Source organism: Dama dama, chromosome 8, assembly GCF_033118175.1.
Source record: "Dama dama isolate Ldn47 chromosome 8, ASM3311817v1, whole genome shotgun sequence".
In the NCBI taxonomy this organism is placed as follows: domain Eukaryota; kingdom Metazoa; phylum Chordata; class Mammalia; order Artiodactyla; family Cervidae; genus Dama; species Dama dama.
Genome location: NC_083688.1, coordinates 17,884,479 through 17,910,080, shown reverse-complemented (window position 1 = coordinate 17,910,080; position 25,602 = coordinate 17,884,479). Strand labels below are relative to the sequence as shown.

Sequence of the window (25,602 nt, the reverse complement as noted above, 5' to 3'; positions counted from 1 at the left end):
ATGCTAAGACAGAAGCATCCTAACATCAGAAAAACAGCCAAGGGACACAATGTTTATCCCCAAGGCAACTTCCTTCCTCCATTCCCAGAGACATAAAGCTGGACTGATGGAACTAAATGAGACCTGGGAGGCACCTGTCCAACAGCTGGACAATGTATTGCCTGACCATTGTTAATTAATAAGTGTCTGGTCTACAGAGAGACACATAGTAACTCTGAACTGTGGAAACCTTACCAGCAAGGCAGACACAGGTGAAGTTGCCATCATCTTGCTTTTGCTTTGCATCAAGACAGCTGGCGTTGTTCTGACAGGGTTTCTTCTGGCAGGCGTCAAATTCTTCACAGAAAGTACCCGTGTATGGATCATCACAGTTACAGGAAAATGTTGCCTAAAACACAAACATACAGTATGTATTACCTGAGCCCTCTAAAACGTGTGTGTTAACTGTGAAACTCGAAGTGCAAACATACCTCTCATTTTTATAATTATACCAACACTGAGTATTTTTATCATATCACTTATACCATGATCTGACTAACATCAAAGCTTTCAGAGGAATAGTCTATTTCTTTACAGTTTCATTTCAAACATGTCTTTTTATTGATATGTATCCCAATGGTTTTTAATCTTCCTAAACCAGAAATGGAAATAATAATTATTTTAGGCAGAAAAATAAAGTTTTGCAGACCTGATATGGAAATGACAATTTTGCTAGAGCAGTATATCGCACTACAGCCATTAAATTAGATGTCACTCCAACTAAAAGCCTTCAGCACAGATAGCATGTGGGACACATCATCACCAAATGTGTTACGACGCCCGCCTTTCTGGAGCACTGAGAGAATTTATCGACTCACCCTGGAAATTAACTTCAACATACAACCACGTAGATGAACTGAGTGTAAGGGAAAATAATAGGAACCATTTCATTTGATTTGTTATACTAGTAAAGGACCATAACTCAGACCCGTGAACTGAATTTTTATATCTATTTACTTATCTATTTGGCTATGTTGGGTCTTATTTGCAGCACATGGGGTCTTTCCTGGCCGTGCATGGACTTAGCTGCTCTGCAGCATGTAGGATCTTAGTTCCTTCCCCCTCCAGGGTCTGAACCCTTAACCACTGGACCACCAGGGAAGTCCCCAGAGAACTGAATTTGATTGGACACTTCATTTCTGAGGCAGTTGTATAATCTCAATAAACTGAGCCTTCCTGCTCTCTTCCTAATGCTGGCCTGAGGGTGATGTGTCTAAAACAGACACAGATCTGGGTCCAAAGCCTATGCAGATGGGACTGCAGATTCTCCTGAAGAATAGAGGGGAGGAGGGAAAGGAGAATGGTATAAATAAAGTTTACTGCTTAAAAAAATCAAAACAAAATTGGGGAGAATGGATACATGTATATGTATGGCTGAGTCCCTTCACTGTTCCCCTGAAACTACCACAACATTGTTAACTGGCTATACCCCAATTCAAAATAAAAAGTTCAAAGTTTGAAAAAAAAAAAAAACCAGCCCAAAGCACCTTTTCCAGCTTTCCCCAAGCCCCACAACATCAGGCAAGTGTTTCAAAGTCCCGCCGACAGCTATTCCCAGGCCCGCCTCCCTCTCTCTGTGGTGGCAGAGGGGCCTTGGTGTGGTGGGAGGGAGGGGGCGGTGGGAGGAGGTGGCCCCTTGTTGTTATAGACACTCTCAGGATCTCACCCAGTACCCACCTCCCCACCAAGCTGCTGCTGCTGCTAAGTCACTTCAGCCATGTCCGACTCTGTGTGACCCCATAGACAGAAGCCAAGCAGGCTCCCCCCGTCCCCGGGATTCTCCAGGCAAGAACACAGGAGTGGGTTGCCATTTCCTTCTCCAATGCATGAAAGTGAAAAGTGAAAGTGAAGTCACTCAGCCGTGTCTGACTCTTAGAGACCCCATGGACTGCAGCCTACCAGGCTCCTCCATCCATGGGATTTTCCAGGCAAGAGTACTGGAGTGGGGTTCCATTGCATTCTCTGCCCCACCAAACACTACACCACATCTTCTGTCCTAAAAAACAAAAAGGTTGCTCTTTCTTCTCTGTGATTTTTGTCTCTTAATCAAGTTTTCTATTTCTCGTCCATCTCTTGATTAATTTACTCCTGAAAGTTTAGGTTTCTTTGTAGCTATTGCCAATGAGATTCTTTCCTCATTCCTTTCTTGTAATTCCCATCATACCAGCTAGGGATTATCACTGATGAGTGAAATGCTAGTGCCTGTCTTCGCCTTGACTCTCAGAGTCAGAGGTTTCAGTTGATTCAGGTCAAAGGTTTCAGTTGATTCTCTTGGGTTTTCTAGATAAAACAACTTCCCTCTCCAAAAGAAGGGAACAGCATTTGCAAATCATGATAATGTTGCCTTCTCTAGTCTTCATGGTTACACTGGTGCAGATCCAGAATAATTTTGATTTCAAAGGGAAATTTACAGAATTCACCACTAAGTAGAACACTTGGGATGACAATCAAATTTTATCAAATGCCATTTTAGCTTCTTGGAGTAGAAAGAGCTGCCACTTCGGTATTTTTGCCTGGAAAATTCCATGGACAGAGGAGCCTGGTGGGCGATAGCCCATGGCATCACAAAGAGTTGAACATGACTGAGCACACACGCACACACCTTAGCTTCTATTTTTAAAAATCAACTTTTTATCTCTAACATAGCAGTATATGAACTGAATGTTTAAATTCCCTACTACTGACTTCTTCTATTTCTAGAAGAAAAGTCCACAGAGGTCATCAAGTCAACCTGTTTTATGGCTGAATTCTTCTTGTATTTTTATTCTATTTGTATTTTATGACTGCATTCTACTTATATTTCTGTGACTTCTGCCTAACATGCCCTATCCCCACAGACTCCTTTTCTAAGAAAAACTGTCCCTTGCCTGGTGAGATCATCATTTACCCCATAAAAGTGAAAGTGAAAGTCACTCAGTCGAGTCCGACTCTTTGCGACCCCATAGACTATAAAGTTCATGGAATTTTCCAAGCCAGAATACTGGAGTGGATAGCCATTCCCTTCTCCAGGAGATCTTCCCAACCCAGGGATTGAACCTTGATCTCCCACGTTGCAGGCGATTTCGTTACCATCTGACCCACCAGGGAAGCCCTTACACCATAAAAGGATGCCCCTTGTCACAAGGGGCTAAACAAGGAGTGGATGGAACTCTGATTTCAGCAGCCAATCGAGAAGCCAAACAGTCAAACATGACATTTAGCTCAACCAAAACAGCCAGATTTTATGTAGGTGTATTTCTTTTGTTAGTTGAATTTGTTGTTGTTGAGAGAATGTGACAAATCGTTACAAACTACAAAATCAAGACCTCTTTAGTTTAAGGATACACTCTTCAATTATATCTTAGGAACCAGAACAACAGAAATAGGAGCAGCAGCTTTTTCTACTTAGGTTAAAGATAAATTGTCTGCCTTCTTTTCCTATCATCTCACACCTCCTTGTGGCAAATGGAAGTTCCCTCTACATTCTAGCAGTAATTGATTCCTGTTTTTTTCATGATATTGTGAGGTGTTTTTTTTTTTTTTCTTTTGTATGTGTTTGTAGAGACTATTAATAGTTGCATGCTGAGGAAAGCTCATCAAGGACTATTAGAAAAGCAGCCTTGTAATTAGGAAAACTCCTTTTCTGGAACTGTCTTCTACCTAAATAGATACTTCTCCAAAGAAAGGCATCTATTTACAGATGGCCAATAGGCACATGAAAAGATGTTCAATATTGCTAATTACTAGGGAACTGCAAAGCAAAATTATAATGAGGTACTACCTCACACCAGTCAGAATGGCCATCATTAAAGAGCCTACAAATGACAAATGCTAGAGAGTGTGGAGAAAAGGGAACCCTTCTACACTGTTGGTAGGAATGTACATTGATGCAGCCACTATGGAAAACAGTATGGAGGTTCCTCAAAAACTGAAAATAGAGTTGCCATATGATCTAGCCAACCCATTCATGGGCATAAATCTGTAGGAAGCTCCAATTCGAAAAGATCCATGCACCTCAGTGTTCATTGCAGCACTATTTACAATAGCTCAGACACGGAAGCAAACAAAATGTCCATATCAACATATGATTAAAAAAACATGTGGTACAGGGGCTTCCCTCATGGTCCAATGGTTAAGAGTCCGCTTTGCAAAGCAGGGGACACCAGTTTGATCCCTGGTCTGGGAACATCCCCCATGCTGTGGAGCGACTAAGCCTGTGAACCTCAGCTACTGAGCCTGAGTTCTAAGTCCTCAAGCCACAGCTACTGAAGCATGCGGACCTAGGGCCCGTGCTCCACAAGAGAAGCCCCCGCAATGAGCAGTCTGCACACTGCAACGAAGACTACCCCCACTCACCACAATTAGAGAAAGCCCACATGCAGCAATGAAGACCCACCACGGCAAAATAATAAAATCAATCAATCTTTCCTTTTTTTTTTTAAGGAAAAAAGAAGATGTGGTACATATATGCAATGGAATATTACCCAGCCATAAAAAAGAACAAAATAATACCATTTGCAGCAACATGGATGGACCCAGAGATTATCATAATGAGTGAAGTAAGTCAAAAAAAGAAAGACAACTACCACATGCTATCACTTATATATGGAATCTAAAATATGATACAAACAAACTTATTTACAAAACATAAACAGACTCACAGACATAGAAAACAAACTTGTCATCACCAACCAAACAGAAAAGAGGTGGGGGAGGGATAAATTAGGAGTTTGGGATTAGCAGACACAAACTACCATGTATAAAACAGGTCAACAAAAAGGGCTACTGAATAGCACAGGGAACTATATTCAATATCTTGTAATAAGCCATAATGGAAAGAATATGAAAAAGAATATATATGTATACATATACATATAACTGAATCACTGCTGTATACCAGAATCTAACACAATATAGTAAATCGACTATAAAAATAATAAAATATTTAATAAAAAATTAAGTAAATAAAACAATAAAAATAAAATAATTGATAAAAAATAAAAAATAGAGCTAGTTTCTATGGAAAATCTTGTCCTTGCTCAAATGGACAACGGTGCACAACTTTGATATTTGCAGGGGGCTGTCCAGATCCCCTTGTGCATCTCCACAGAGTTGTGACCGCCTTTGAATGTAAAAGCTGTGCATAAACTGTGCACAGTTCCAAACTGGGCCTCAGCATTGTAATAAATCACTCCATGTCATTATTTTTGGCAGCTGTCCTCTAAAATTTACTTGGTTTGCATCCAGTCATTCCATTTTGCAGATAAATTTCTTTGGTCATTCAAGGGATTCATTTTGCACATAATTCATCTGGCATGTTCCACAGAAAATATGTCGCTTGTGAAAATAAATTATGGAAAGCCCCAAATCAAATATCTTTGAGTTAGTATTGACTGAATTTATGTGTATGTATATATATATATATATACACATATATATATATTTGAAGTATAATTGAATGAATTCAACGCTAAAATGAAAGCCACGTATTTTGTTCTGTTTTAAGCAAGAAGCTTGACAGAAATGTTAAGAAATTGTTGAAACAATAGCTTTTGACCAAGCAAAGCACCAAACTGATTGATTAAAATTAAATTTTGACTGATGGATGAGGAAGACGATTAACAACAGTTTACATACTCGTGACCATAAAATTTTAGTCATATCTTTGTGTATTCTATGCCAAGCTTCCCATAAAGTTAGATCTCTTCTAAAGTCCACTTGGATTCCAAAGTCCATTTGGAAAGAATGAAGAGCTTTCCTATAATATTAACAGGATTTTTAAAAAATAGTTTCAAGACTTTGAATTATAAGGGGCTATAAATATTTATTAGGAAACTCTATATTTAGTGTATTTGTCATAAAAATACTGTGTTCAATTACTGACATTTGTAAACGATTCTACCAACCTTGGGAAGTTTAACCCACTCTGATAGCACCAACCTACGTCCTGGGTTTTTTTTTGGCTGCACCACGCAGCTTGTGGCATGTTAGTTCCCCAGCCAAAGATCAACCTGTTGTCCTCTTCAGTGGAAGAGCAGAGTCCCAATCACTGGACCACCAGGAAAGTCCTGAGAGCAAAGTTGGTCTTTTATTTATCTATTTATTTAATTTATTTGTTGTGTTGTGTCTTCGTTGCCGCCCTCAAGCTTTCCTCTCATTGTGGTGAATGGGGGCTACGCTCCAATGGCCGGGCTTGGGCTTCTCATAGTGGTGGTTTCTCTTATTTCGGATCACGGGCTCTAGGGCGTGTGTGCTTCAGTAGTTCAGGCACATGGGCTCAGGAGTTGCAGCTCCCAGGCTGTGGAGCAAAGATTCAATAGTTGTGGCAGCTGGGTTTAGTTGCTCTGCCACATGTGAGATCTTCCCAGATCAGAAATCGAACCCACGTCTCCTGTGTTGGTAGGTGAATTCTTTACCACTGAGCCACCATGGACGCCTCCGATATAATTTTTTTGAGGAGCTTTATTTCTCTCTTTCAGAGTCAGAATTTATCAATTCTTATATACTTGCTCCCTTAAACAAAGTGTATAGAAAACACACATCTCTTTTTGTTGTCCCAGTAACATCAGTATGAACAGAGAAAACTCAGCCAACTAGACACGGAAGCTCATTGTTTATAGAGCTTACTCACATTGAATTATCTCTTTAATCTTCACCATGTCTGTCAGGTGAGTCCTCCCAGATCCATTTTAGGAGTTGAGAACAGACCCAACGGAAAGGTGAGATAAATTGCTTGAGGTGTTCCAGCTGGTAAGTGTAGTAGGGTCAAGGCTTAAACTCATATCATCCAATTCCAAATCCTATTCCACTCACATAGTGTCCAATCATCACCATGATCATCCGTGGGTACCACAGACCCATGTGAGGATGCCCTTCACCCTTGCTTTAAAATAGCCCCAACAACAGCTGTATTTGATTTCTTGCTCTAGATTTCTATAGTTTTTCTACCTCCTTCCTTGCTATCTGGCTGTCTTCCCTATCAGCATCATTGACTGTTCTCTTGGCTCACTGGTCCTAATTTCCTTCAGTTGTAAGAATAATACAAAATTTATTCAAATACAACGTTAAAATAGAGTAAAAATGTCCTTCCTGAGGGCTGAATGCATCTCTCGTACATAAAGTGCTCAGTCAGTCATGGACGGAGTTGGAAACTTTGTAAGTTCTTCACCAGAACTGGAGGTCCCTGGTGTCTGCATACATGATAGACATTTGAGTGTTCACTGAATTAAGCTGACTTGATAGTCCACTCCTTAAAGGCAGACTTGTGTAAGAGTTCTGTGCAGGACAAGGGTCCTCTTCTCCTACTTCCTTGTCCATTTTTGATGGTTTTGTGTTTTATTAAGGTAGAATCACAGCCACTTATGCATTCTTCATCCACACCTTCATACTAAAGGCAATGCTGAAAAGGATTAGAAGGACAATCCCAAACCAATAAAAAAAAGGGGGGGGGGCTAAAGCTCTGATAATGGAAAGGAGATGATTTAAGCCTCTCTTGGCTAATGCACGTGCAAAGCCAATTTCAACTTCTGTCATGGACCAGCCTGATTCCAAACAACACCTGGGCAATCCAGAGTTAAATGTCTGAACATCTGCAAGGTCAAAACTTGGGCTAATGAGTTGATAATTGCTGAAACTAGGCAATGCAGACATGGTGGTTTGCCAAACGGCTTTCTCTACTTTCAAATATGATGAAATTTTTCAGAATAAAAGATTTGCTGTTTTTATTTTAAGAGTTTGGCTAAATCTCAAGAAAGGAAAGATAAAACTTTGAAACATTAGAATCACATTTCAGTATCCTGTGTCCAGCTCCTCCCCGTGGGCTGTATGATTGCATTTAGCATAGAGATGTTGTGGAAAACATTGCGTGTACCTCACCAGGTCCCTGTATATGAAGTCCCCCTCCAGAAATTCATTTCACATCCAAGTGCAGGAAAAGCTCTGCTTGGCCTAAGGGACTGACAGGTCTTCTTCTGAGGACAAAAGGAATCATGAAACTGAGCATATTTCCCTCTGAACAACCCAGTCATCTTTAAAAAAGGAGGCTCAGTCATTCCAATGCCAAGGGAAGGTGTGACCACCTCTCAGCTTGCCCAGCATGCCAGGGTCATAAGTAAGGTACACCCAGCCCAGGTCATGGCTGGGACAGTGGAATTCCTGCTTACAGAGCTCTGGGTGAAAATTCAGAAGATTTCCTAAACTAGTATTCCTCAATCTCCTAAAATACTTCCTCAAGAAGTAGAGTCTATTTCCTAAGGTTGGAAAGTTCTGGGATCCTTTTGCTCCCAGTTAATAGAGGAGCTCCAGTTGAGCTATTTCAAATCCTAAAAGATGATACTGTGAAAGTGCTGCACTCAATATGCCAGCAAATTTGGAAAACTCAGCAGTGGCCACAGGACTGGAAAAGGTCAGTTTTCATTCCAATCCCAAAGAAAGGCAATGCCAAAGAATGCTCAAACTACCGCACAATTGCACTCATCTCACACGCTAGTAAAGTGATGCTCAAAAACTCTCCAAGCCAGGCTTCAGCAATATGTGAACTGTGAACTTCCAGATGTTCAAGCTGGTTTTAGAAAAGGCAGAGGAACCAGAGATCAAATTGCCAACATCCACTGGACCATTGAAAAACCAAGAGAGCTCCAGAAAAACATCTATTTCTGCTTTATTGACTATGCCAAAGACTTTGACTGTGTGGATCACAATAAACTGTGGAAAATTCTGAAAGAGATGGGAATACCAGACCACCTGACCTGCCTCTTGAGAAATCTGTATGCAGGTCAGGAAGCAAAACAGTTAAAACTGGACATGGAACAACAGACTGGTTCCAAATCGGGAAAGGAGTATGCCAAGGCTGTATACTGTCACTGCATTTATTTAACTTATATGCAGAGTATATCATGAGAAAACGGTGGGCTGGATGAAGCACAAGCTGGAATCAAGATTGCCAAGAGAAATATCAATAACCTCAGATATGCAGATGACACCACCTTTATGGCAGAAAGCGAAGAAGAACTAAAGAGCCTCTTGATGAAAGTGAAAGAGGAGAGTGAAAAAGTTGGCTTAAAGCTCAGCATTCAGAAAACTAAGATCATGGCATCTGGTCCCATCACTTCATGGAAAATAGATGGGGAAACAGTGGAAACAGTGGCTCACTTTATTTTTCTGGGCTCCAAAATCACTACAGATAGTGATTGCAGCCATGAAATTAAAAGACATTTACTCCTCAGAAGGAAACTTATGACCAACCTAGACAGCATATTAAAAAGCAGAGACATTACTTTGCCAACAAAGGTCCATCTAGGCAAGGCTACTGGTTTTTCCATTGGTCATGTATGGATAAGAGAGTTGGACTATAAAGAAAGCTGAGGGCCAAAGAATTAATGCTTTTGAACTGTGGTGCTGGAGAAGACTCTTGAGAGTCCCTTGGACTGCAAGGAGATCCAACCAGTCCATCCTAAAGGAGATCAGTCCTGGGTGTTCATTAGAAGGACTGATGCTGAAGCTGAAACTCCAATACTTTGGCCACCTGATGTGAAGAGCTGACTCATTTGAAAAGACCCTGATGTTGGGAAAGATTGAGGGCAGGAAGAGAAGGGGATGACAGAGGATGAGATGACTGGATGGCATCACCAACTCAGTGGATATGAGTTTGGTTGGACTCTCGGAGTTGGTGATGGACAGGGAGTCCTGGTGTGCTGCCGTCCATGGGGTCACAAACAGTCAGACACGACTGAGTGACTGAACTGAACTGACTGAATAGAGGAGTATTGTCCATGAAAATGATCCCCCCAGTAAGGGCTTTCTGTAGCTCCTTGATCAAGTGCTTATGTTGCTCTAAATGGACTTCAGGCAAGGAAGGTGATGAATCCTAACTCATGGAACAATGCAGCATCAGATTCTAGCCTGAGGTGTCCATCATCCCAAATGCACTGACCCAGAATCTGTGGAGGCGGAGGTCACAGAAGCCTCATCCCTGCCATTCTAAGCCAAGGACCTATTATTCCAACTTGAGGAACCAGAGCAGCTGGTCATTCAGGTCTGAAAGTACATAGTTGACAAACACTAAAACTTTGATAAAAAGCTGTAACTATAGCACACATTTTCATTTCATTAAGTATAGATGAGCTATAACTAAAGGGTCAGACAATCAGTCTAGCATGTTCTTTTAGACACATGAAATTTAGACTTTTACTATACTCAGATTTAGCATTTCAAGGGACAGAAATGGTTATTCTGACATAAAATTTAAGAGACTATCTGAGAATTCTATTTAGGATGTTAAAGTCCCTATAAATGTATTTTTCTGATCCCAGGCCACACAAGAACATCTGGAGTCCAGCCATAGAGACGAACTGTTGCCTCTTATTGGGAACACAGTGAACCATCTCAAAGGAAAACTCGCTATGAATTACATTTTTAAAATTCTCATCCATTGACTGGGTCTTACTGCTCTATTATTCACATTTAAACAACGTACTCTCATTGTTTATAGCTCATAATCTTATTTTCCCATTAGTCTTAAATATACTATTGCTCTTCTCTTCGGGTCATTAATTGCAAATGAGGCAGCCTGATTTTTAAATAAAAAACATGCAGATCATCTAAACATTGAATTCAAGACTTGACATTCAAGAATTCCTAGAATTCATTTCTTTGGCTTAAATAGTAAATTCTAAAAAATAGAAATGATAATGAATGAGATAGCCACGTGCTTTCCTTCCACAAGACTTTGAAGTCTACTTAATTACACAGGGAGAAGAAAGTAAATGTCTTTCAGGAAATTTTGTAGAAGACTTTCTTCTTGAAATTGGATGTATGGGTTGGCACAACGGAAGTAAGTGTTCACAAGCAGTTTCCCAGGGCAGGAACAATGATACAGACATAGAGAACAAACTTATGTGCAGAGACAGGAGAGGGTGGGACAAATAGACAGTAATGCTGAAAACATATATATTACCATGTATAAAACAGATGGCTGATGGGAAGCTTCTATATAACACAGAGAGCTCAACCTGGTGCCTTGGGACAACCTAGAGGACTGGGATGAAATGGGAGGTGGAAGGGAGGTTCAAGATGGAGGGGACACATGTATACCTATGGCTGATTCATGTTGATGTATGGCAAAAACCAAAACAACATTATAAATCAATTATCTTCCAATTAAAATAAATTAAAAAAAAAAACAATTTCCAACCAAATCACTGCAACTTATGCACTCTCAGCATACATTAGGCATGAGATTTTCACGTAATCAGCCTTGATCTCCTGTTGACCAACATCTGTGTATTTATTTGCTGCAAAATTCTAATCCACTAACAGGAGTAGCATTTGACTTTTCAAAAAAAAAACGGATGTCATTGAAAACTCATCTTCTATTGAATTTCCTGGAAAAACAAATCCGCCTGATCCCACAAGTAATTGACACACCATTCTACTTCTCTTATTTTAAAATTCAATTTAGCCTCCTAGTTATTTCCTTTGCTACATCAAAAGAAAATGATAAAGAAAAAGCTTTAATAAAATGGACATTTTGATGTATAAATTATTGATGAGATGGATTCACTGAAGAATAAAGAAGCTTCCCAACGTCTTCTTCAAGTTCCCTGGGCAGGAAAACTCACTACGAATTACGTTTTGAAATGTAAAGCAAAGATGATAAACCAGGGATAACTTTTTCTGACGATGGAAAGCCAATGGGGACAGGGCAGGGTTTAAAACCATCATTTACTGCAGAAAGCTCCCATCATATGCCAACTACCCTGTAAGGATTCACTTAATCTTTGCAGCCATCTTGCAGGATGGGTATTGTTTTTCTGTTTCACAAAAGAGGAAACAGATTAGCGAATGTAAGCCGCCTGCTCAAAGCCATACAGCTACTCAGAGGCAGAGGAAGGCAGATTTGGTCTCCTTCCCAAGAGATCTTTACAATTTAACATATTGAGAAATGCAAGGAATTGAGTCACAAACGATGAGGGGCAGGGTTCAAACAACATCCTGAGAAAACGGAAGAGGGCAGCCTTTGCCCATTGAGAGAGACTCTGAAGGGGATAACCTCCAATGGCCTCTTCAGCTCTTACATCTGCTGGACCTGGGTTTCAGTCCCAAATAAGCCACAAACCCCTAATGTCACTATCCTCCTCCAAGTGATTCCATGTCACTTTATTCAGTCACTAAGTCATGTCCGACTCCCATAGATTGTAGCCCACCAGGCTCCTCTGTCCTCCACTATCTCCCTGAGTTGGCTCAAATTCACAGTCATTCAGTCAGTGATGCTATACTGGACTGGGTTGCCATTTCCTTCTCCAGGGGATCTTCCCGACCCAGGGATCAAACTCAAGCCTCCTGCTTTGGCAGGTGGATTCTTTACCACTGAGCCACCAGAGAAGCCCATTCCATGCCACACTGGGGTGCTAACAACCATCTTGTGGGTTTCTTTCCTGTTCTTGCTATTAGTTTGATAGCAATATCAAATGGCAGGGCTGCCATAAACAGAGTAGCGGGGCTGGGTGGCTTAAACAACAGAAATTTATTTTCTCACAGTATGGGGGCCTGGGAAATCCATGATGTCCACAGGATTGGTTTCTTTGAAAATCTCTTGGCTTATAGATGGCCCTCTCTCCCTATGTCTTCATATGATCCTCCCTCTGTTTATGTCTATGTCCTAATCTCCTCTTCTTTTTTTTTTAATCTCCTCTTCTTATAAGGATATCAGGCATTAGCCTAAGGGCTTTGCAAAATGCAGATACCCTCATTGTCACTTATTCCAATTTTATGTTTGAGGAAATGGAGACACAGAGAGGGTGAGTAAACAGACCAAGTTCTGCCAGTTAATCAACTAAAGTATTAAAATGTGAACCCAGGAAATCTGGTTCCAGGATCTCCCCTCTATATAAAAGAAACTACAGTCAAACTGAACCACAGATGACCATGTAGCATAGTAAGAAAAAAACACTACATGACCTGCCAAGATGCTATTCCTGGTTCTTCCATCTCTTTGACCTTGGGCAAGAAATTTACATTATGAATGACTTGATTTCCTGTTGGACCTCAGGTCAATAAAAAGGAGGAAATGAAAGTAGATGTGCTATAACCCAAAGATTGTATTATTTATGTTGTTGGCTTTAAAAATTTAACTGTTGTAAGATCTAACGTGACACAACAGATACTCGAGAACCCTTATTCAATAATGAAGGGGTTCAGCACAGCCACTTAACAGATAAAATGACTATATCAGTGACACAGGAGGAGTGAGGGGCTGGGCCCCAGTCTCAGTTCCTATTTGAGTCAAGTGATGAAAATCAACAAATCAAATAACAAGCTAGATTCAGGGACCAGGATGTATAGATGGAGATGAGAAACTAGGCTTGGGGAAAGTGAAGAGGAACTAAAAAGCCTCCTATGAAAGTGAAAAAGGAGAGTGAAAAAGTTGGCTTAAAGCTCAACATTCAGAAAACTAAGATCATGGCATCCGGTCCCATCACTTCATGGCAAATAGATGGGGAAACAGTAGAAATAGTGTCAGACTTTATTCTTTGGGGCTCCAAAATCACTGCAGATGGTGACTGCAGCCATGAAATTAAAAGATGCTTACTCCTTGGAAGGAAAGTTATGACCAACCTAGACAGCATATTAAAAAGCAAAGACATTACTTTGCCAACAAAGGTCCATCTAGTCAAGGCTATGGTTTTTCCAGTGGTCATGCATTGGATGTGAGAGTTGGACTGTGAAGAAAGCTGAGCACCGAAAAATTGATGCTTTTGAACTGTGGTGTTGGAGAAGACTCTTGAGAGTCCCTTGAACTGCAAGGAGATTCAACCAGTCCATTCTAAAGGAGATCAGTCCTGGGTGTTCATTGGAAGGACTGATGCTGAAGCTGAAACTCCAGTACTTTGGCCACCTGATGCAAAGAGTTGACTCATTGGAAAAGACCGTGATGCTGGGAGGGGTTGGGGGCAGGAGGAGAAGGGGACAACAGAGGATGAGATGGTTGGATGGCATCACCAACTCAATGGACATGAGTTTGAGTAAACTCCAGGAGTTGGTGATGGACAGGGAGGCCTTGAGTGCTGTGATTCATGGGGTCTCAAAGAGCCAGACATGACTGAGCAACTCAACTGAACTGAAGATCATCAAAGCCACCTTCCCTTATGGCTCAGCAGTGAAGAGTCCACTTGCAATGCAGGAGACTGGAGTTCAATTCCTGGGTTGGGAAGATTCCCCGGAAATCCTATGGACAGAGGATCCTAGGGTGCTACAGCCCCAGAGGTTGCAAGAGTCAGACACAGCTTAATGACTAAACCACCACCAAGCTCATCAAAACCCTCAATCTCTTTTTTTCCATTAAGATTGCACTGAAAGTGAAGTGAAAGTGAAAGTCACTCAGTTGTGTACGACTCTTTGTGACCCCATGGAATACAGAGCCCATGGAATTCTCCAGGTCAGAATACTGGAGTGGGCAGCCTTTCCCTTCTCCAGGGGATCTTCCCAACCCAGAGATCGAACTCAGGTCTCCCACATTGCAGGCAGATTCTTTACCAGCTGAGCCACAAGGGAAGCCCAAAAATACTGGAGTGGGTAGCCTATCCCTTCTCCAGCAGAACTTCCTGACCCAGGAATCAAACCAGGATCGCCTGCATTGCAGGCAGATTCTTTACCAACTAAGCTATCAGGGAAGCCCGCAAGATTGCACTGGTCCTTCACAAATCTTGGAGACAGGGATGGTCAACTGCTCAAATGGATGTGGGGACCAGGCAGGAGGTACACTTGCACGTGGTCCAGGTAAAAGGTACAGATCCTTACAGAGAACCCCAGCTCCCTGTCCTGCCTGTCCAAACAGTCTGATTGCTCTAGGTCTATCCACAGGTCAGTCCTGAGCAGAAGCTTTTGCTCTTTTGGGGATGAACTGTTGAGTTCTCAAGACCTTTGTCACCATCTGATGTTCAAGACCCCAAGATGGGGAGACAGACCTGAAGAACTCCACCTGTGGGCACCTGCTTCAATGCTCCTCTCCTAGCACGTCACTCTTGCATGTGGTCCCTCTTTCACATTACCCCTCTCCATCTTCATCCTCCATCCCTGTTTCCTATTTATCCTCATTTCCTTTGGACTCCACACAAATGGGCTACTATGTTCACAGACCATGGCTAACCCAACACACTTCCCAATTCCCACCTTTAGCCAGTACATGAGCCTTCCTCTATACATCTGTAACTTTAACCTATGTTTACTCTTCCATAGGACCTAGAATTCTCCTTTGCCTCAGCCTTCAGATCTACTTTCCTCTTAATAGGTTGTTTTATAGTTCACATACTTTTGTGGATAGTCACAATGCAGGAGACCCTGGTTTGATTCCTGGGTCGGGAAGATCCACTGGAGAAGGGATAGGCTACCCACTCCAGTATTCTTGGCCTTCCCTTGTGGCTCAGCTGGTAAAGAATCCACCTGCAGTGCGGGAGACCTAGGTCCGATCTCTAGGTTAGGAAGATCCCCTGGAGAAGAGAGAGTCTACTCACTCCAGTATTGTGGCCTGGAGAATTCCATGGGGTCACAAAGAGCCAGACATGACTGAGTGACTTTCACTTTCACAAATCCAACCCAAAATGAGAGACTGTAGGTAAATGAAAAAGTAAAACACAACAGAGTTGGTATAAAGGATCATTAGTGTAGCCTTCTTTAGGGAGGATGAATGCAATTCTTCATCCCCTTGCTCTCCTATTGAAATAAGGATGCACACATGAATCTAGATTCATCTTCTTATTACTGGTATCATATTCTGAACTCCAAGAAGTCTGTCTTGATTATATAATCCCTGACACCACAGCATTTTATTAAAAATATTTCCTCAGTATTACAGGGGGAAAATCTTTTCATTTTATTGCGAATGATTTTATTTATATAGAGTCCCTGATCTGATGGATGTTTTTCTTTATTGAATTTACAGTCACACAAATTGAAGTAACACCAGCAGAGGTGGGCAGGTCTTATCATTCATTTTAATTAAATCTTATCTCACTAAATGCTTGCGGCTTTCATGATTTTCACATTGAACAAAAGGCAGGTTATAGCTAATAGATGTGTTTCTCCAGGATAATTAGAAAAGAATGATTCTAACAATTCCAGAAGAAGCTCATCAAAAGCTCTAACTCAAGGGTAGCAAAAGAATTAGGTAAGTTCATGAGCAAGGTGAATCTTGCTTGCTTCGAACTGCTTTTATTAATGTATAATATTCTCATGAATATTCTCCATCCTCCATCCCTGCTTCTTGTTTATCCTCATTCCCTTTGGACTCCACACATATGGGCTACTATGTTCACAGACCATGGCTAACCCAACACACTTCCCAATTCCCACCTTTAGCCAGTACATGAGTCTTCCTCTATACATTTGCAACTTTAACCTGTTTTCTCTTCTATGGGACCTAGAATTCTCCTTTGTCTCAGCCTTCAGATCTACTTTCCTCTCATGCCAAAGAATGTTCAAAGTACCGCACAATTGCACTCATCTCACACGCTAGCAAAGTAATGCTCAAAATTCTCCAAGCTAGGCTTCAACAGTACATGAACTGAGAATCTGTAAATGTTCAAGCTGGATTTAGAAAAGGCAGAGGTACCAGAGACAAAATTGCCAACATCCGTTGCATCATAGAAAAAGCAAGAGAATTCCAGAAAAACACCTACTTCTGCTTCATTGACTATGCTAAAGCCTTTGTGTGGATCACAACAAACTGTGGAAAATTCTTCAAGAGATGGGAATATGAGACCACCTTATCTGCCTCCTGAGAAACCTGTATGCAGGTCAAGAAGCAATAGTTAGAATCAGACATGGACCAATAGACTGGTTCCAAATTGAGAAAGGAGTACATCAAGGCTGTATATTATCACCTTGCTTATTTAACTTATATGCAGAGTACATCATGCCAGGCTGGATGAAGCATAAGCTGGAATCAAGATTGCCAGGAGAAATATCAATAACCTCAGATAGGCAGATGACACCACCCTTATGGCCGAAAGTGAAGAAGAACTAAAGAGCCTCTTGATGAAAGTGAAAGAGGAGAGTGAAAAAGCTGGCTTAAAACTCAACATTTAAAAAGCTAAGATCATGGCATCCAGTTCCATCACTTCATGGCAAATAGATGGGGAAACAATGGAAACAGTGACAGACTTTGTTTTCTTTGGCTCCAAAATCACTGCAGATGGTAACTACAGACATAAAATTTAAGACTCTTGCTCCTCAGAAGAAAAGCCATGACAAACCTAGACAGAGTTTTAAAAAGCAGAGATATCATTTTGGTTACAAAGGTCCAACTAGTCAAAGCTATGGTTTTTCCAGTAGTCATGTATGGATGTGAGAGTTGGACCATAAAGAAAGCTGAGCGCCAAAGAATTGATGCTTTGAACTGTGGTGTTGGAGAAGACTCTTGAGAGTCCCTTGGACTGCAAGGAGATCCAATCAGTCAATCCTAAAGGAAATCAGTCCTGAATATTCATTGGAAGGACTGATGCTGAAGTTGAAGCTTCAGTACTTTGGCCACCTGATGCAAAGAACTGACTCACTGGAAAAGACCCTGATGCTGGGAAAGATTGAAGGCGGGAGGAAAAGAGGATGACAGAGGATGAGACGGTTGGATGGCATCACTGACTCAATGGACATGGGTTTGAGCAGGCTCCGGGAGTTGGTGATGGACAGGGAAGGCTGGCATCATGCTGCAGTCCATGGGGTCGCAAAGAGTCGGACATGACTGAGTGACTAAACTGAACTGACTGACTGACTGATTCTCATGAAGCAATTTCTTTTGGGTAATAATGTAGTTCTCCAATTCTGAATCAGAGAAAATCTGCATATAAATTTTGAATGTAAGAACACTGATACGGTCCAGATCTTACTTTCAAAAGTTTCTTGGTTAATATATCATATTTTAACCATTTTGATGGTTGAAGTTTCTTTTTCTAATTCATTTATGAGTCTTACAATAGGATAATGGATTTAGGTTCTTTACTGGGGAAAAAAAAATAGGAAATGTGTGCTTAATTCCTTAGAGGCTCAGGATCGCCATCATTAGGAGGTGGTAATGAAATGTCCATGTCACAAGAAGTCCTTAAATAACACAGATCCGCATAAGTGCTGGAAAAACCTTCATCTCACTTCCTGGTTCATATGCACCGGTTCTGATGAAGGCTGGTACACCTAGTAGTGTTGTTATACATGACAGTCCCCAGTGAAGAGGCCAATCTCAAATCATTTTCTCTAATCATAATTTTTGAATGCTTGTGTTAGAAAGGAAAGAAAAAAAATCCATGAGTGAGCCCCAGTTCCTGTCTTCTCTGAGAGCTGCATAAACGGACCTAAGCCATGGAATGGGGTTCAAGGTCATTTTAGTCATCCGATGAGCATGTCTCCTAGGGCTTCTCAGGCTCCTCTAAAGTAAAACTAGTTTTGAACTTCCCTGGCAGTCCAGTGGTTAAGACTTCTCCTTCCAATGCAGGGGGCACAGGTCGGATCTCCAGTCGGGGAATGAAGATCCCACATACTGCATAATGGAGCCAAAAGCCAAACTTAAAACTAGTACTTTTGTTTATTTGGCACATAACATCTGTCTCAGAAGAACGGCTCATCAGCCTCCCCTGTTTCTAAACTTAGGAAGAACTGGAAACTGAACATGAGACTCTGATGCTGACCAGTCTGACAAATCTCAGAACCCCCGCCCCCCCCCCCCCCCCCAATCCAGGTCCCTGTTTTCAGATCCAACATCTCCGGCTGGATTCTAGAATTACCTACTCTTCTCTCGCCTACTAAAATCAGCCTCTGCTTAAGTTAAGTTATTCCAGTTTTAATAATAGATAATGCCTTAATGTGGTACCATTAGGGACATTTGCATTTAAATAGGAAATCATGCCTTTATTACAAGGAATTAAGCTCAAATACTAAGATTCCAGGCATCCCGCCAGGCTGGTGTATCAAGGAAATTTGGGATGAAGGGACCTTCCTAGATGTCCTTGACTGTGTTCATGTGCTCAGTAGCTCAGTTGTGTCCAATTATTTGTGATCCCATGGACCATAGCCCGCCAGGCTCGTCTGTCCACGGGATTCTCCAGGCGACAATACTGGAGTAGGTTGCCATTTCCTCCTTCAAGGGATTTTCCCAACCCAGGGATCAAACCAGAAGGTTTTTTTTTTTTTTTTTTTTTTTACCACCAAGCCACCTGGGAAGGACTGGGAAGCCCCATATGTCCTTGAATCCTACACTCACTAAGTCACCAGTCCACTGCCTTCTGTCCAAAGCATGGGCAACTAAACTGCACCCATGTCTCTGGGCATGTGCGTGTTAGTCACTCAGTCGTGTCCGACTCCTTGCGACCACATGGACTGTAGCCAGCCCGGCTCCTCTGTCCATGGAAGTCTCCAGGCAAGAATACTGGAGTGGGTAGCCATTCCCTTCTCCAGGGGATCTTCCCAACCCAGGGATTGAACCCGGATCTCCTGCATTGCAGGCAGATTCTTTACTGTCTGAGCCACCAGAGAAGCCTGTATCCATGTATAGCTATGTTTATTTATTTTTTTTTTTTGTGGCTATGTTTATTTTTTAAAGTACTTTTTAAATTCAGTTCAAAATAAAGATGCCCATAATTAAAAACAAAAACTACTTTATACTACTACTGCTGGTTGGTAACTAGGTTGTGCTGTTTATTATGGTTCCTCTTGAGGAACCATTATATGTTCATGAGTCTTTCTGGATAAAACTGATATTTGTCACCAATTTTATTTTTAACTCCAAAATTAAAAATACATGGAGTTAAACAGCTCTTCAAAACAATGGATAACAATTAAGACAAACAACCAATCACCCATTTTTGTGGCCAATTGCATCCTCTCTTGTCTCAGCACAGATCTTAAAGACAAAATAAAACCAAAAACACTAATACATAGAGCATATGCTAGTGACTTGGATTCAGAAATTCAAGTATCAACTTTCTCCCAACAACTTTCCTTTAAAATGAGAACTCTGAGAAGGAAATTAAATGTGAGTCTAGCTCTGAATGTATTCCACTAAAGTCAATTAAAATCTGTCACGTAGGCCAGGAGCATTCCTGGGTTGTTCAAAACAGGATAAGGGTAGGCAGAGACATCCAAGGATAACAGGGTTGAATGCCAAGAGCAACAAGGGCCACAGGAAGTGGCTCTTGATGGAGACAACAGATGCCACTTTCATCATTTGTGTATCGTGTCACCTTTTATTTCCAAAGCACTTTACAAAATGCTCACACTTGTATGATCTCATTTCAAATTCTACTAGGATTTTCTCCAGCACCTCTACAAGACCGGGTCTTGCCCAAGATCTCCCACATGCCACAGCCCTGTTATAGGGACATTTCATCTTTCCCATCATCAGAGAAGGATACTGAAGCTCTAGAGAATTAAGTGATGCAGTTTCAGTAAGTGCCAGAGTTAGATCTTGACCTTGATCTGCCCTGTGTCCACTGGCCTCCACCTGGCCACAAAGCTTCCTACTTCATCAGAATGGTCCATAGAAACATGGAAGCCCACGCAGACATCACTTGGGCCAAGTGGAGGAGCCATGTGCCTTCTTTAAGCTCACTGATATCTAGAGCCACCTTGAATCCTCTCCAGATGATAGTAATAATAAGGCTGGGTTGGTTTCTCACTGACCAAAACAAAACTAAAATGCTAGTACCTTTGGAAGTACTACAAACTCTTAAAATTTCAGGGACTTTCCTGGCGGTCCAGTGGCTAAGATTCTGCATTCCCAATGCAGGGGGCCTAGGTTCAATCTCTGGTCACAGAACTAGATCCCACATGCTGCAACTAAGAGTTCACATGCCATAACTAAAGATCGCACATGCCACAAGGAAGACTGAAGATCCTGCATGTCACAACTAAGATCTGGGGCCATCAAATAAATAAACATTAAAAATAATAAATAAAATGAGATTTCAACCCTTCCTGAAATGAAGTCATCCCAAGAGCCTTAGTACCCCATAGAGTAATTCTGATGAGGCAATGTCATGTCACAGGGCTGTGATGAGCAGAAAACCATTTCTATCAGGAAACAGCCGTGGAACTGATGTCTCACTTTTCATCTTGCGAATTTAAACCAAGCTAAATATAATGGAGTATTTTTTATTAAATTGCAAAATGAATTGTTCTTACGATAGAAATGGAAGCATAATATTATCTAAATATGGAAGTTGCTAAAGTAGATTTAAAAATGTATTATTAATTTATTTAAGCAACTTCAAACAGCCCAGAGGCAAAAGTCAAATTCGTGTACTGCTTCTGATTTTAGATATCACAATATGGGATTTTTTTTTTTTTAATCCTCAAAGTCTTCCATGTGTGAAGAAATTCTTAAAATAGAAGATCAAACTTTGGTTTAAAAATCAATAAAATAATTCAAGCTTAAGGAAGGGTGACTAGATTTTGAGTACAAGTTCTCATAGTCCATGACCCTGGCCTGTCGGGCAGCCCCTTCCTTAACCTAATCCAAGTTCAAGCTAGCCCCATGCATCTTTGCTTCAGACTCCTACAAAACTTTTGCCAACAGACTGTGCTCTCATCATTTCAGCCTGTGCCTTTCACAACATACAACCCATCCCTTTAATATTAATATGTTAGTCTGGGGACTTTCCTGGTGGTTCACTGGCTAAGACTCCACACTCCCAATGCAGGAAGCCCAGGTTCAATCCCTACTCAGGGAACTAGATCCCACATGCTGAAACTAAGAGTTCCCATGCCCCAACTAAGACCTGGCACAGCCAAATAAATAAATAAATATTTTTTAAAAATACATTAGTTTCCACTAACCATTAGTGCCTCTTGCATTGATGTTTAATTTGCTTGATTTATAGAACTTCGTTCAATTTTCTACGCCTGACAACACTTGATGATTACCTATTACACTTTGCTTACCAGCACTGAAATATATACAAGTCAAACTGAGACCAGATAATAACAAAGAAAAAGATACAAGTAAAATGTGATGAAGAAAGCATATAAAGAAATGGAAACGGTTAACAGGAAGGAAAAACCAAAAACACACCAGTGAATCTGGCCCAAAGTGCTGAATTATAACGTGGAGACAGGATGAAGGGAGGAAAGTGAAATTTTTTTTCCCCCTACAGATATAGACCTAAACACACATGCATGACTATTTTTGTTGTTGGAGTCACTCCATCATGTCTGACTCTTTGCAACCCTATGGACTGCCGCCTGTTACTCTACTCTGTCCATAGAATTTTCCAGGCAAGAATACTGGAGTAGGTTGCCATTTCATCTTCCAGGGGGTCTTCCTGACCCAGGGATCAAACCTGCATCTCTTGCATTGCCCACAGATTCTTTAACACTGAGCCACAGGGAAACCCCATGACTATCTTAAAAAGTGAAGTCGCTCAGTCTTGTCTGACTCTTTGCGACCCCATGGACTGTAGCCTACCAGGTTCCTCCGTCCATGGGATTTTCCAGGCAAGAATACTGAAGTGGGTTGCCATTTCCTTCTCCATATCTTCCCGACCCGGGGATTGAACCCAGGTCTCCCGCATTGTAGGCAGATGCTTTACCATCTGAGCCACCAGGGAAGGTTATGACTATCTTGGGCAAGTATAAATAATATCATATAAGCTGCTATGGGTATTTTCTCTGGCCACTTGCTTTGTTTCCCCCAGTTTCCTGCCAAAACGTTGTGATGGTGTAAAAACAAGACATGTAACTGACAGTTCCGATGTCCTACACAGTGATGACCTTGGAATTCTGGACAGCTCTGGAACTTTCCACATTTGCCAGGGCCTCTGCAGACTCCTGAGAAACAGTCACACCAGCATTCTCTGCGCCTTTCCCTCCAGCCCAAAGTGTCCCTGCACATAACAGACAGTCACTGCTAAGACACAGCTCGAATCTTCTGTGCAGAACTGTGCAGAAACCAGCCAAAGGCATGTAGAAGATGGTCTATTACATTCACAGAGATGACCCCAAGGGGCCGGCAGTGATCTTGCTCTGCTTCTCTGTTACAAAGCAGTTGTATCTAGGGAAAGTGTTCATACTCCCTTCCCAGCCCGCTTCTCCATCCTTTATTGACTTGGAAATATCCTGTTTAACTGCAGAATCATCATGAACTAGAAATTCTCCTCCAGTGTGAACCTGGAAGGGACACATGCTGTGGCTCAATTAAATGGTGATCTTAGCTTCCAAAAGCCCATTACGTGAAAGGAAGCCGAGCACAGAACGAGTTCCCTGTTGCTAATGAGTAATAGACACGCAGGTTTGGGCCAGGTTTTCAGGGACTACTCTTGGAATACAAGCAGAAGGCAATCTGAGAGAAGAAAGCCACATGACGGCTCAGGACAGCCTGCCAAGTGTTGGGGTAAAGCCTGTCTCCCATCCTGCCCCCGCCATGGAGATGGTGGATTTCTGGCCAGTTTCCAGTTGAGGCAAGATCTTCTCTGAATCTGCCTTATCTCGTGCTCCCTAGAAATAAATCAAGCTTCTAAATGGTTTCCTCACTCTGTTTTGTGCGGTGAAACTCCATGTCTGACACTCAGAGGTGCTCACAGAACATGGGATGAGGGATGGAAATGTGGAGAAATAAATGATTCTCTGGGCTTTCCCAGTGGCTCAATGATGAAGAATCTGCCTGCAATACAGGAGATGTGGGTTCAATCCCTGGGTCAGAAACATCCCCTGGAGGAGAAATAGTAACCCACTTCAGTGTTCTTGCCTAGAAAATTCCATGGACAGACAAGCGAGGCTATCCTGTATGGACCCTACAGTCCATAGGGTCACAAAGAGTCGGACATGACTGAGCATGCATGCATGCAAATGACATGCAAATGGTAAGTGGAATAAACTTTTTTGTGAGCAAGCAAGGCTGATGGTTTTCAGATCCCTAAAGAAGAGCATCCCCACCAGATGTCACAGGCAAAGCCATTTAGCTGCATTATTCCCAGGGGCTCCCACTCAGCTTGCTGACTTATGGACTGAAAAATAGGCCAAATGGATAAGCACCTTTGGGAGTGGAAAGACAAGGAAAGTAACCTACCGAGTTCTAAAGACATGGTTTTCTTCTCTTGGGCATAAAGTCTAATCAGAGCCTTATTTCTGTATCCCAAAATAGTTATTAAAACCTAAGAATCATAGTTGTCGGTCTCTGATAAAGAGTTATAGAATAAACATCTCTCCTCTCTGTAAAGACTAAGAGCGGTGGGCTTCCTGGGTGGCTCAGTGGTAAACAATTCACCTGCCAATGCAGGAGAAACAAATTCAATCCCTGATCGGGACGATCCCACATGCCGCGGGGCAACTAAACCCGTGCATCCCAGCTATCAAGCTGGTGCTCGAGAACCCAGAAGCCACAGCTAATGAAGCCTGCGCACCCTAGAGCCTGTGGTCCACAACGACAGAAGTCACCGCAATGAGAAGCCTGTGCACAACTAAAGAGTAGCCCCTACTCACTACAACTAGAGAAAAGCCCACTTAGCAACAAAGACCCAGCACAGCCAAAAATAAACAAATTCAATTTTTTTAAAAAGATGGAGAGCTGTAACCAACAGAGTATAAAATCAGGGGCTGCAAGAAACAGTCCTGGAACTATTTTACCTTCCAAGTGGAACTTTTTTAAGTCCTGGGGATGTAACGTACTGCATGGTAACTATAGTTAATAACACTGTACTGCATATCTGAAAGTTGCTAAAAGAACAGACCTTCAAAGTTCTCATCAGGAGAAAAAAAAATGTGTAACTGCGGTAATGGGTTGTAACTAAACTTATTGTGACAATCATTTCACAATATATACATAACCAGATCATTTTGTTGTACACCTGAAACTAAAGCAATGATGTAAGTCAATTATATCTCCATAAGCCTGTGGGGTAGTAGCCTAAAAGAACAGTTTTGGGGCTACGTGTAAAAGGTTGCCAGCCATACCTGCAGGGCTTTTCTCTTTACCTGTGTTCCTCATGTCACCTATACCATGATTTTCTCAAAATTTACTCTAGAATAAAGGAGTCCCAGAGAGCTTAGTCCCCTACTGTAACTGATGCCAAAAAAAAACCCCCATGGGACTGGGGTTTATGAATCTAAATCTCTTCAGAAGATCTTGAGAATGGTGACTTTTAATGTCTTGGTCTGATTTCTGTGGCATTTCACAAGGTTACCAGCATCTCATCTCAGGTCCCATCCAAGACCCACTGGGTCCAGATCTGCATTTTTAATGAGATGTTCACGAGTGCACATGAAAGCTGGAGAACTGCTGCACCAACGGGTCAAGAGGTTGAATCATCTGAAAAGGTTTCGACCTGATGCTCCCTCGTTTTCCTTGAAGTAAACAGTAAAAGTTCACGTGAAGGTGCTAAAAACAGGCACCAAGACTCACTGTTAACACTGAAGGTCCTGCAGAGGCCATGCTGCCCAGCAGGGGGAGCCCTGGAGCAAAAGTCCAGAAACCATTCTTTTCCTGCTTCAATTAATGCTATGAATTAGCTTTTGGGCTTTGAGCAAATAGCTTAAATCTCCCTTAGACCTCGGTTTCCTGGTGTTTAAAACAAAATAGATAGGGAGGCCTCTAAAACCACCCTCCACTCT

General features: G+C 41.7%; 1 protein-coding gene across 1 annotated transcript in view; it reads right to left on the bottom strand.

Moving 5' to 3' along the window:
- Nucleotides 1-25,602, bottom strand: part of DNER (delta/notch like EGF repeat containing) — a 382,981-nt gene that overhangs the window by 151,705 nt on the left and 205,674 nt on the right. The window contains exon 6 of the mRNA XM_061147964.1: nt 235-388. Coding sequence (XP_061003947.1) covers nt 235-388 — 154 coding nt within the window. The remainder of the gene's footprint in view (nt 1-234; nt 389-25,602) is intronic.